At 49.5% G+C, this 13,251-nt stretch overlaps 1 protein-coding gene across 4 annotated transcripts in view; it reads left to right on the forward strand.

The window, feature by feature from the left end:
• Positions 1 to 13,251, forward strand: part of SMOC1 (SPARC related modular calcium binding 1) — a 158,748-nt gene that overhangs the window by 120,923 nt on the left and 24,574 nt on the right. For 2 of the 4 annotated variants that reach the window (XM_043556462.1, XM_043556463.1), the window contains exons 6-7: positions 1,265 to 1,321; positions 3,315 to 3,395. In XM_043556462.1, coding sequence (XP_043412397.1) covers positions 1,265 to 1,321; positions 3,315 to 3,395 — 138 coding nt within the window. Of the gene's footprint in view, positions 1 to 1,231; positions 1,322 to 3,314; positions 3,396 to 13,251 lie in introns of all 4 variants that reach the window. The other 2 variants (XM_043556461.1, XM_043556460.1) reach the window with 1 other exon arrangement.

A 13,251-nucleotide genomic window follows, 5' to 3' on the forward strand; every position in this document is an offset into this window, starting at 1 on the left:
TTCTGGGGGATGGTGTAATCATCACACTGCCTGAGACCCTGGGGTTCTTCTTCCCCCACCCCCGCCCAGGGAGAACACAGAGAAATCTCTCGTCTATGCATTCTCAATGGGGGCAGAGATACCAAGCAGGTGAAAATGGATTGGGGGCGGCAGGAGGAAAAAGAACTCTTTGCTCTTTTTACATAGAAAGCACAGCTATACATACACCACATCAACAGAAACACAGTGTACCTGTGTTATTGATAGTTCATTAGGTAGATGATTTAAAAAAAAAAAGAGAGAGAGAGAGAGAAGGTCTAGGTGGGCAATAATGAAAAGAAGTTGAGAGACACTGCCCGACACTAAGGTTGGGGATCTTGATGAAAAAAACTCAAGAGTCCTGAAAGGTGGGTAAAGTCTACACTCGCTCCTGACCCACAGAGGGTCTTGCCCCGCAGGGAGCTGCCAATGTTGCTGGAATGATGTAGATTAGCGTTTTGTTACTGGCCACCTCCTGCTCCCATCATCTCTGGTACAAATTTCAGAACAAATCCAGGGTGCAGTTTCCCACATCCCCTTCCATTTTGTTTGCCCCCACCTCACTGGGAATTGGAGGGCATGATGTTTCACAGTTAAAAAAATGTTCTAAGGGTTCCTGATTCTCTTCACTTTGGCATCCTGGAGACAGGATGGGCCCTCCTGCCCTTCTCTTCCCTTTTAGGTGAGGCCAGAGAAATAGCTAGGTGTTCAAGAGGGAATAGCACCACGGTCTGGTGTTTTCCTGAAGCTCTTCAACGAGGGCCACTAGGTACTATGCTGGTACCGTTCATAAGAGGGCAGGACGGAAGTGGGGACACCAGAATTTTATGCCACCAAGTATGCTAACCTTATCCTAACCTGCCTGGGCAAAACCCAGGTCTGCTGGGGAAGATGCCTGCCCCCCACCTCAGTTTTCCTGCGGGGAGGACCAGGGCTGACAGAGTCATCATGCTGGTACATGCAGGTTAGTGAGGGAGGACCCTCCAAAGCCATGACAGTTGAGCTCCCTTTTGTCCTTCCCCTGGAATGGTGAACACACAGCTGGGTTTGTCTTACTCTTGGCGTGTCTCTGTGGTTCTTTTTTCCTTCCTGTTCTTGCTTTCTATCTTTCCTTTCTCTTTGGTCTCTTCACTGGGACTTGGCCGGGCCATGTGCAAACCCCAACCATTCAACAGTGCTGGAGAGTAGATAGTATTTACCTCAATAATGGTAGTCTCTTTTCGATTCTTTTTAACCCTCAATTCAGATGACGGGTCTAAGCCGACACCCACGATGGAGACTCAGCCAGTATTCGATGGAGATGGTAAGCTCTTTTATTACTTACGACTCTAATTCTCCCACCCGTGTTTAGATTTGAGGAACATCCTTTCTTTGGATGTTTGTGTAAGCTTTATTATTAGTTTTTTCTTTTTTAATTTCAATTTTTTCCCAGTTTAGTCTGGGTTGTTTTAACCTTTTAAAAAATGCAAATCCTCCCAGGAACTGGTACACTCTCTACTTCTGGAAAGGTCCTCTGTTCTAGCCAGGCTTCCTGCCTGGCTGCTGATGTCCAACAATAACACAGCCTGGATGGACCCTTTGAGCTGCCAAGACCAAGGAGCCATGGCTGAGAAGGACAGGCCAGCACTGTCCCTTCAGTAGATGAACCGACACTTACAAGTTCCTTCTCTGTGCCCAGCGTTGTGCTAGGCCTGTGGGGGACAATGGAGGATTAGATGAGATGAAGCCTTTGCTCTCAAGACAATGCCAACTATCAGAGAACTTTATGTGTTAAATTACACGGTCTCAGTTTTTATTATAATGGACATTTAAGGGAGAAAGAGATCACCATGGTCTGGGAAAAGACTGTGTCAAGAGATGGAACGTGGACTGGATCTTGAAAGGAGATGGGAAGAATCAGGGCATTGTAGTTGGGGTGGTGGGGAGGGGAGCATATGGTGGGGATGGGGTATTGTAGGAAAGTAGGGGGAAAGGGATTGGTTAGTGGACCTGGTTTAGCTAAGTTGGACCATGAGAGCTGAGTCAAGACATTTGTAAGAGGAGAATTCTAGGGCAAGAGAAATAGTGTGGCTGGTAGCAAGATAGAGGCTGGATGTCCCTGGAGGTATGAGGAATGACAGGTGAGGCATGGAGTGCAGAAGGCTGGCCTCTCTTTGAACTTGGGTTGCTCCTGGCCTGCATTCTTCAGGATGCTTTGCTGTGTACTCCAAGTTCCCATGAAGAAGAGCAGGAAGCTTGGCAGAGTGCAATTTCTAGAAAGTCTGACAATGAGGTTTGACTCTGAGTGCAACATGCAGCGACCTCTGAGCAGCTTTCGGCTGACTGTATCCAGGCCTAAATCACGAGACTGGACAGGGAGACAGGAGTAAAAAAGAAATTATGCCATTGGTTGGTACTGTGGCTAGGGATGTCTCTAGCACAGGCTCAGCTCTAGATAGGATTGAATGTGAGCTGTCCTTTACAACTGGTCATTTAGTGGAACATACGTGTGTTCATGCCTAGAAATTCAGATGTTTCTGTGATCCACAAATCTCCTGGATTATTGGCAGGTCTGGGATCCTGGGGGATCAGGTGGGAGGTGGAGACCGTGTCACCTTGGGAGATCGTCCCAACAATCCCACTGAAGACTTCATGACTCTAAAGTTGATCAGGGTTCTCCTGATTCCCATACCACTTGTCCACTGAGCGACCCAAGCCCTGAAGGCCCTAGAGGTTCCCCCAAGCTCTCTGGATGGAGGGATTCAGCCTCTGTTCAGTGAGAATCCATTAGGAAAGGTATTGATGCACACGTTGGACTCATCACTTTCCTTCCCATGTGGAACAGAGTCTCAGCAAGCTGAAATCTGTTGTGGCTCAGCCGTTTCCTCCAAAATGGTCTCTGTGGTTTGTTTGGCATTCGTTTGTTGATTTATCCCCTTTAAATCTTCTTCCAGGGAAGCAGCTGAGAGAGACTTGGCTGGGCCCATGCTCCTCACCTCCTGGGATAATATTTTTATTCCTGGATGGAGCGGCTCAGCGCCTCTGGACTTAGACCACTCTGCCTCTGAGTATGGGAGGCCCTCGTTGGCTCCTATGAGCTGGCGGGTAGAGGAGCTTCCTTACTGAGAAGGGAGAGAGCATTGGGACAAAGTGGATGTGGAATGAGGGAGAAATCTCCAAGCCTTGATGCCCCAGCCTTCAGAAAAAGCTCCTGAAGTCTGGGGGCTGCACTACAAGTTATCTACTCCCTTTGCCCAGACTTTATTTTCTCCCTTCTTCTTCTTCTTCTTCTTTTTTTTTTTTTTTTTTTTTTTCAGAAATTACGGCCCCCACTCTATGGATTAAGCACTTGGTAATCAAGGACTCCAAACTGAACAACACCAATGTAAGAAATTCAGGTAAATGATCTGCCTGGGATTGTACACATGACGATTCGCCTGTGGTTGCCCTGTGGTTACTCCACAACTACCTGTTGTGTGGGCTTGGGCAAGTCCTTTAACCTGTCTTATCTTCAATTTCTACAGCTATAAAATGAGATTAGACGAGTTAATCCCCTCCAATTTTAATTTTCTTCAGTTAGTATGTCAGGGATCGTCTTTCATGAGTATTTGATCCTTTTAGCAAAAAAAAAATCTTTTGACTACATGTTTTAATACTTTCAAGTGGCTCTTTATATGCCAGGCAGAGAATTTTTAAAAATGGCCTGGCATGGAAAATTTGGACTTCAAGCCATAAGAGACTCGCTTCTGTGCGTTTTTTAAGGCTCAAAATGGCTGCTTACAGTCATGTATTTTCTGATATGATCTTTTGAGGGTCTTATGAGTGGTCAAGTTTTGGTGCTGGCTGAACCCCTTGTGGAAAGGTGACAATTTTTGAAGGGTGATTAGATTTGTAGGACTCCCTTGGAGAGTTCATTGATCATCAATGAAGACAAAAGCAATAAAGTTCATCTACCATCAGTAAAGACCAGAAGTCCACCAACAGGAAAATGTATTCACAAACCCAATCTGTATCTCTATCATGGGGAAATCATCCTTCTTTTAGCCTAAGACCTCATTGTGAGAAGTGCCCCTCTGCATAATTTATGCCTGGTTGGTGAATTTCATTTCAGCCATATCATTTTTTCCCTATGGATATCAAGGTCTGTAAACAAAAGACCCATCCCTTTGAACTGATGGGCAGAGTTTTACAAGACCATTAATTAATGAGTGGGCTCTCATTGGCCCCCTTTAGGTTTATCTGTATGCCAGCTTTGTCCTAAAGGTGGTAGTGGGGAAACTTGAGTGCATGAAGTGAGTTAGCCCATGAGGTAGATCCGTATAGCATTGGTTGATTTTCTCTGTGACTTGGGCTGCATGTGTTTGGTTTCCCTTTTTTTTTTTTTTTTTAATTTTTCTTAATGTTTTATTTATTTTTGAGGGAGACAGAGACAGAATGCTAATGGGTTAGGGGCAGAGAGAGACGGAGATACAGAATCCGAAGCAGGCTCCAGGCCCTGAGCTGTAAGCACAGGTCATGACCTGAGCCGAAGTCGGACGCTCAACCTACTGAGCCACCCAGGCGCCCCTCTGGTTCCCTTTTTTTTTATCAAAGATGGAGGTATGGGATGGTGGGGTGGGAAGAAGACCTTGTGAATCCTGTGGGCCAGAGTCTTTGACACCATCGTGCCATGGTTAAAGCATAGACGTTGGAATCGGCAAAACCTGCATTCGCTTCCTGGCTCCGACACTAGTGAGTGACCCAGTCAAGGCACATAATCCCCCCCTGAGCCTCAGTTCTCATCTGGGATTATGATCTTTCCCTCAGGGGACTGTGGTTAAAGGTTAGCTGAGTTACTGTCTGTGTGGAACTTAACCAGTGCCTGGCTAAGTGATAGTAAGTGCAGGATAAACAGTAAGTACCTATCTTTGTTATTCTCATCATCATGGTAGGTAGGGAACAATGGAAATATTAATGATACTGCTTACTGCGAGAATCTCTCAATCAGGAAAGAATTTGTGACTGTCATTGTGAGCAAAAGCTTCTTTGCAGAACCTTTTCCCTCCTCCTCTCTTGCTGTCAGGCAAATATAAGTCAAAGAGAGGTGGTTTTGGTGCCTGTGGTACCTCACTGGAAGTGACAGAAAGCAGTTTGCTGGCCTTTGGCATATGGGAATGAAATAGAAGCATTTGGATGCGAATGTGTGCCTGGGGGTGTCTTTTTTGTGGTTTTTGGCCCCTCTCATAGACCAGGCAGAAGGAAGGGCCATGCCTCCTGAGATGTTTCCCAGCGTGCCCAGGGAAGCCTGACTCAGCCCAGGCCAGGTCTGTAGGTTTGTCCGATACCAAAGCCCATGCTGTTGCCATTACAAGGTTTACCACCTTCTACGTACAAATGAGCCCCTACCCTGGCCCACAAAAGTCAGACCTCTCATTTGTGAGAGCGTGCCCTAGAACAGAATGTTAACGCTCGGCAAAGGTTCATGGTAGGGGGTGGGGGGTGCTGGGCAGGGCTACGTAAGCTGCCCAGAGCTCCTGGGCTGAGTCAGGCTTCCCTGGGCATGTTGGGAAACATCTCAGGAGGCATGGCCCTTCCTTCTGCCTGGTCTATGAGAGGGGCCAAAACCCACAAAAAAGACACCCCCAGGCACACATTCGCATCCAAATGCTTCTATTTCATTCCTATATGCCAAAGGCCAGCAAACTGCTTCCTGTAAAGGGTCAGCCAGATAGTAAACATTTTAGGTTTTGCAGGCCAGACAGTCTGTCACCTATTCAACTCTACTGTCGCAGCACAAAAACGGCCATAGACAATATGTAAATAAATGGGATAGCATAGACCTGGCTTCCAGTGCTAGCTTCCCGTGAGAGCTAAGTTCGAGGAAGTTCGTACGTGAAACAAAGTTATTAGCGCCTTGCAGGGTTTTTCTGAGGATTCAACAACATATGAAATGCCTAACCCATGGTAGGTGTGTCATAAACGATTTAAAAAAGAATGGCTTCTCTGCTAGCCACCGGTCATGCTATTCCATTTGGTTTGTTGAGAAGTCAGATCTACCTTAATGATACCGCATCTCTGGGGTGCTGGCTCTGCTATGGACTGGAGCCTCTGGGTCAAGCCCCCGAGGCAGGTTCCCCGTCAGAGTTTGCCAGAAGATTCTGGGTTAGGTGAGCTTCAGCCCCCACCTCTGGGGAGGGTGAAGTGGGCCTCAGAAGCCAGTCATGGTGAGAGCTCTTCCCACTTGCTCTCGGAGGCAAGAAGGCCATCCCAGTTCCCTCTATACCCCAAACATCCGTCTTTCACACTCAGACCCTGTGACGCCAGGTTTGTTTTCTGGCCTGGGGACTGTTGATGTTGGAAAGGTTCCACGGGGCAGCTGAAGCTTTGCAATACCATGACGCACACGCCTGCAGACTTATCCTGTCTCCTTCTCTCCTCCTGGAGGTGTCGATCCTTGTTTTTAAGGCTTTGTCTTGTGTTCACCATGGTCAGTGTCGCCTGTTGAGTACTTGGCAGCCTCGGCGTTGACGGGTTTGCCTCTTCAGACTTCTGTCTCGGATCCTTGTCTCCGCTGTACCAGGAGCTCTCCCACTTTCAGGAGGACGACGTACCTGGCCAGCCGACGCCCTAGAACCTGAGAGCAGGTGTCTTCCCACCGATGAGTGTTGGCCAGAGACTCTGTTCTGCTTTTGTAAGAAAATACGAACTCTTGCGGAGTTTTTGGTATCAGAGGCTGGCTACTAAGGCATTTCTTGATATAACTAGAACTTAAAAGTCTTTTTAGTCATCTGCATTTTTATAGGAAAGAGCGGAGAGATTAACGAAATGACGAAAACTAGGCTGTCTCATTCTCCGTCCCATACGCCATATCCCACGGCTTCTAATTTTACTGGGTGCAGACACTGTCCTACAGCTGTGATTTACAAAAGTCTCTCTCCCTCTTGATTTCCACCCCCCCACCCCCCACCCCCACCCCCCAGTATGACAAAATTCTGTGCTTTCTGGCCTGGGAAAATACTCTCAGGATGTATGGTCATGTGAGCCTTAACTCTTCTCTTGGAGCAGCATAGCAATGCCCTCAAGGCACACAGGCCCTTTCCCTCTGCCCCTACGTGGCTAGCTCTCGGGGCCACTGGTGGAGTCATTTGACTTCCCTTCTTCCTTATCCGTCTGTTTCGTTCCTTTATTGCCACCTTTCCTAGTTAACTTCTTTCACGATCTCATCTGGGATTTCAGGAAGGCCCTAGAACCTGGCACTGTGGGTGAAATCCAGAAGGACTCGCTTTTCCTCCCTTGCCTCTTTGTCCCGCACAGCTTCCTTGCGGGTGTCCCCGAAGGCAGCGGCTTGTGGAAACTCTGTCTCCGGGAGACAGAGCTGTCAGCAGGGACACAGGGTGGAAATGCGTTTCTTGTAAGTTTTTTGTCATGAAAACGACCCCATCTCCTCCTACGTGGGAGCGTTTGCCTAACTCACCATCCATGTCGCAGGTAAGGGGTTTGCAGCCCCCTGACGCTTACCTGCCAGTGTCAGTGTCAGAGCGTTGCTCCTCTGGGCCTGCTGTGGTCCCCTTGGCTGCATTTGGGATTGCTCCTTCCTCGCCAGGAAGCTCCTGCCGGGACAGCTGCTGTGACTGGGATGTGGGGTCACTGAGGCAATTGCACCTCCCGGCCGGATCCCCCACCCCCCAAAACCAGCACTCTTGGCCTGCCCAGAAACCGCGGGGTGATGTAATGACCTGAGGCCTGGAAAAATAAACAGCTCTCAGGGAAACCAGCGGTAGCCGTTGTGAGCAAATACCCCACAGCCACCTGGAACCTTGCACATGACGTGATTGGAAGGAAGAATGAGTAATCCGCTAACGTTAGCAGCCGAGGACGGGTCTGGACTTGTGAGCATTTAAAGTATCTATATAAAAACAAACCCTTGATGTTTATTTCTATAACTGGCCTCCTGGATGTCTGCCCATCTATCTTCTGCAGGTGTCTTGGCCACTCACGGCCAGTAGAAGGGAGCTGGGGACAGGGAAGGGTGGTCATCCCTATGGCTCTCTCCATAGCAACAAAGGCCTTTCTCAAGCTTTCCCTTTGCAGAGAGGAGCCATAAACACGTTTGCAGGCCCTAGAGAGCCCAGCCCCACAGTATATTATTGCCCTGTTTTCAAATTAGCTTTCCCTGTCTTGTTCCCTCACCCCCCGCATCTGCTTCAGACAGAGGGGTGCTGGGCGGAAGTATGACCAGCATCTATCTGGGACTTGCTCGAACAGCAAAGGTTTTTTCTGTAGGTGAGTCTGTATGCTTTTTGGTGTTGATAGCAAAACCATGCGCCCCAGCGTTTTCCTTTTGGCCTCTGCTGCTGAAAACCTGAACCCAGAGGTCCTGCTGAGGTATTGTAATTGGCTCTTTCCAGTTTACTAGAAGTCAAATACCATCTCTTCCCTGTCTGAGGATCCTCATTCTGTGTTTATTTGTAAAATGGCTTTGGAAGAAGTCAGGGTACACATCTTATAAGCACACTCATGCATTAGTGTTTTGGGAGATGAAGGGTGAAGTTATGATACTTTATTTGACAAAAGCTATCTCTCCCATCACCACTCCCCACCCCCCCCCACCCCCCCACCCCCCCACCCCCGGCGTGGGCTCCCTCCTTCCTGTCTCGCCTGAAGTTTGATTTGCTAGCTCTTGCCCTTAAAGGACAGAGCTTGTCAGATCAAGGTCAATGAAGTTACTGAGCAAAACTAGAAAGAAGACAGCTTGCCCCTTCTCAGTACATGTCATTGCAAAACCACCGGGAAGCATTTCACATTCTTTTTGGTGGAAGGGTCATATGAGCTCCCGGAATGGCATGAGGCAGTTGAGATGGAGCCTTTTCTAAAATTTGAAGGGATATGAGTCAGTGATGCTTTGGGGGAAAAGTTAAAAAAAAAAAAAAGTGCCTATATGCTATATTGGGACCATCCATCCTCGAAGAAATATCTTCCGTAGAATTTATATCTTGTTTTCCTCCACTCCTCAGTTTCTTCTGCGTGGGAAGGCAGAGGTCACTGCTTCCGACAATGGTGAGCCATGCCTGGCCATTTTGGGTTCCACAGAGAGAAATTATTTAGACAGGCTGGCTGGTTTGTAATTTTCCCTTACACGTCCTCACCCACGACATTTCATCCCAGCAACACGCCCTATTTACAGAGCCTACTGCAAACACCCACGTGAGTAGGTGCCCTCAGCCAGTGTCAGGCATGTGGGACGGGCACGGTTACTTTTGTTCTGGAGACGGGGCCTCTGAGCCACAGCAGGTCAGGCAACGCAGAGTGACCCTGAGGGGGCTGAGTGGTGCAAAGGAGAACCTGAAAACCCCGACAGTGCCCCTCACTTAACCCCTTCCTGGTGCTTGGGTTCACTGGGACATGGGAGACTGAATGTCGATCAGGCAGCTGAGCTGTGGGGACCTGCACCCGATGTTGCCTAATTATAAAATTGTGGGCCAAGAGAGAGTATCTTTTTATTATTACTTTTTAATGTTTATTTATTTTTGAGACAGAGAGAGAGAGAGAGAGAGAGAGAGAGAGAGACAGAACGTGAACGGGGAAGGGACAGAGACAGAATCCGAAGCAGGCTCCAGGCTCTGAGCTGTCAGCACAGAGCCCAGTGCGGGGCTCGAACTCATGAACCGTGAGATCATGACCCGAGACAAAGTCAGCCACTTCACTGACTGAGCCACCCAGGCGCCCCACCCCCCGCTTCATTTTAAATGACAGAAAGGAGCTCAGGCTGGTTGAGGGCCTTGTTCAGGGTCACAGGCCCATCAACAACTGCTGTGTGCCAAGGCCTCTGCCTGGTGCTAAGGGGAAGAAATACAAGGGGTGTCTAAGGAAGGAGCCGACTGTCGAGCAATGGGGTCCCAGAGGGAGGGGGGCAGTGGTGCCCTCCACTCCAGTGGAGGGAAATGTTCCGTCACTGATACTGTTTTGAGTTGCTGGGATGGCGATCATAAAAGGCAGACTGACTCTTAGTTCTATTATTATATTTTTTAGTCTGCCTACAGCCAGCGTGCCCCTTTATTGCCTGCATTGGGGAAGACTGTGCCCACTACCCACCCTTGATCCATCCCTGAAGGCTAACTGCAGAGACTAGTTATTCATGAGGATGGGTCAGGAAGCCCAGGTTCCCTCCACATTGGCTGAGGACACTGCTCCCTTACACCAGCTAAGACCTTAGGCCATTTATCAACTGACTCTGGGACCAGGTGAGATGCTTGACATACACTATTTCATCACAGCCTCACAGTGACCCTGTGAGATCGCTATCGTTACCCTATTTTCCCAGGTAAGGAAGCTGGGACTTAGAGAGCTGAAGGAAACTGCCCAAGGTCACAGAGATAACACGTGGTAGAGGCTGGTCCATCTGACCCCAGAGCCCATGCCCTCGGCCACCATGCTGCACTGCATCTGTTACAGCCGTTGTTGACTCCCATGAAATGGCGACGGAGCCTTCTACGTGCCAGGCCCTGGTGACGTGTGCAGGACGGGAGTTCTAGGCCCTTGCTCTCACTTTCAGCCTTGCCAAGAAGCCCGGGTGTCCCCACACTGGCTCCTCTGACTGCCCTGTGTTCCCTCTGGCATTTGGGAATGGCTGTCCCGCTGAGGATTCATGCCACCGTCACTTCTAATGGGCCAGAGCTAAAGAGCATCTCTTGGCCAGTGAGTCCCTCAGAAGGGGTGCCCTCCTCCAGAGAAGGGGTCCAAAGTCCCTCTGCAGGTTAAGATTGGGTGATGATATCATTTTTACTTCCTTTGGCCGCCCACTCCATGGGGAAAATGGCCTTTAGATTAAAGAGATGGGGGCACCCATTCCAGTGGAAGAGGTGACTATTTTAAATTTGTGCCTGCTTGGTTTCTGTTCTCCCCACTCCCACCTCTACTTGATACACACCTGAACACGGTTTTAGGGGTGTGACTCAATTCTGTTTGTCAGTGAGTCTGCTGCTTCTCGCCTGGGCCTCTCCTGTGGGCTTGTCCTTTTCTAGGCCTCTGGTCTGTCCTCTGTTCTGACGGGAGCCCTGGGCGATAGTTCTGCGCGTCCCCCTCCCCTCCAGAGGGTGCTTAGGTCCCTGGATGACTCAGACTCGGGAACTGGCGATGGCCACATGGCAGGTCAGTGTGGGGTGTGATGCAAGGGTCCACGGTGGAAGGGTGGAGCCAGCACAGCACACGATGCTTGGAAGAATGGTCCCCCGGGGGGCTGCTTGGCCCTTCCTGTGAAAAAGTGCGAAGTCTACAAGTAAGAAAAATAACTTCTTCACATAGTTGGCTTGAAACCATAGGTGCTAAAACGCTGTGTGGCCGAGTCAACAAAAAAGGGCCTGTTCCATGACGTTCCATAAATCTCTCCTGAAGAGTATGGGCTCCAGCGGCATCTCCTCCCCCGGAGACCACATCTCTGGCCCTTCAACACCAGGAAGGTCAGTGCCTTCGGACCTGGGCCCACCTGCCCCTCCTCTCGTGTCTTCGGTCCCCTCCTCAGCAGCGCACGTGACTCCCACCCTCACACGCTGACTCAGAGAAGCCCGAGGCAGGAGCCACGCGATTTCTTCCGCCTCTGGAATTTCATGTTGTGATTGAGGAAAGGTTGTTTTTCACAGCACGGTTTGTTATTTTGGGTTATCGTTCAGCATTTCATTCATTTTTGATAAGAAGCTAGGTGGGCGTGCGGTGTTTGAAGGGGTTTCAGGATAATTGCAGGCGACACCACGCTAGTGTTTTCCTTAATGTTCTTGGCCTGGTGGGACGGTTCCTTTCGCAGCGAAGCATAAATAAGTTCCTCCCACTTTCCAGGCGGGTAACCTCTTGCTGACTTGTTCCCCCCCAAGAAAATCCAATGCTTGATAGTCTGAGGGTTGAGTGTAGCATTTTCCAGGATGAGTCAAGGGGACAGGCATTCTCTTCTCAGCCTCTGTGGTCTCATCCCCACCGTTTGGCATTTACTCAACAATGGGTGGCCCCGTCTCTGAAATGTCAGGCTGGAGCAGAATTCCGCGGCTGGAGAGTTCATTGCAAGGATTCCAGCAGTACGGGGGCTCCTGGACGAAATCCTCTTTATGTGTCCTTTAAATGGAGACTCCATGGCTCTGCTACGAAGGAGGAGCTGGGGGCCGGGGGTGGGGATGAGGAAGGGGGGAGAAAGGCTGCCATTAGGCCTCGCTCTCGGGAACGTACAGAGCTGGCAAGTCACAGCCCCAAGGGTAAGGGCTACGGGAGGCATCCTCAGTCCTAGACTCAGCACAGGGAGACTGCGCTCAAGCTTGGGGCCCTCAGGGAAAGTTCCAGGAATGGAGGAATGCCTGGGGTAAGGATAGGTTAAGATCTCAGGACTGGTTCTTCCTTCTTGCTATGTCTTCCAGAACTTTTCTGACCTCTCCATAGCGTGACATGGTGCCAGCACACAGCCTGTACGACGTTGGGAGAAATTGTGTCCACGGGGGCCCCTGACCTCCTCTGCATCCTCTCTGTGAGCCCTCATCTCGTGGGTCACTCGGGATCCCACGTTAGGTCCGAGACTCCAGGAGCCCCGTCCTCTCCCAGGACACTGCCCTCCACTCCATCAGCTTCCCACTTCCTTTTCTCTCAGATCAGCAGCCCTCCGTCAGGATGCCCTGAGCAGCTGCCCTTAATTAGCAACTGCACCTCCCCTGGGAGGAGAGCTTCTGGTTCTTTCTCCACGAATACTGCATCGTTCATCAAGGCACCTTCCCAGTGCACATTTCTATGGCCCATGGCCCTTCTCGGTGTGGTTTTCTGTAAGATTGGGGTTTTTTTCTTACTCTCATTTTTCATATGGACGTCACGATGGTTCATTTTGTAGGTGAACGTGACTAGGCCGCAGTGCCCGATTTCTACACTAGTAGACTAGTTCCTACACTCGTGTGGATGTTGCTGCAAAGTTATTTTTTAGATGAGATGAACACTTGCAATCAGTTGACTTTAAGTAAAGCAGATGACCCTCCATAACATGGGTGGGCCTCATCCAATCAGTTGAAGGTCTTAAAAGCAAAAACTGAGATTTCCTGAACAAAGGATTTTGCCTCCAGACTGTAGCATAGAAATCCTGCCTGAGTGTCCAGCCTCCTGGCCTGACCTGTTGATTTTGGACTCAAGATTGTACCATTACTCCTACTTGAATTTCTAGCCTGCCCTGCGGATTTCACACTTGCCAGGTCCCCATGATCGTGTGAGCCAATGCTTTAAAATAAATATCTCTCTGCCTCTTCCGCTTTCTCTGTC

This window comes from Prionailurus bengalensis, chromosome B3, assembly GCF_016509475.1.
Source record: "Prionailurus bengalensis isolate Pbe53 chromosome B3, Fcat_Pben_1.1_paternal_pri, whole genome shotgun sequence".
NCBI lineage: Eukaryota > Metazoa > Chordata > Mammalia > Carnivora > Felidae > Prionailurus > Prionailurus bengalensis.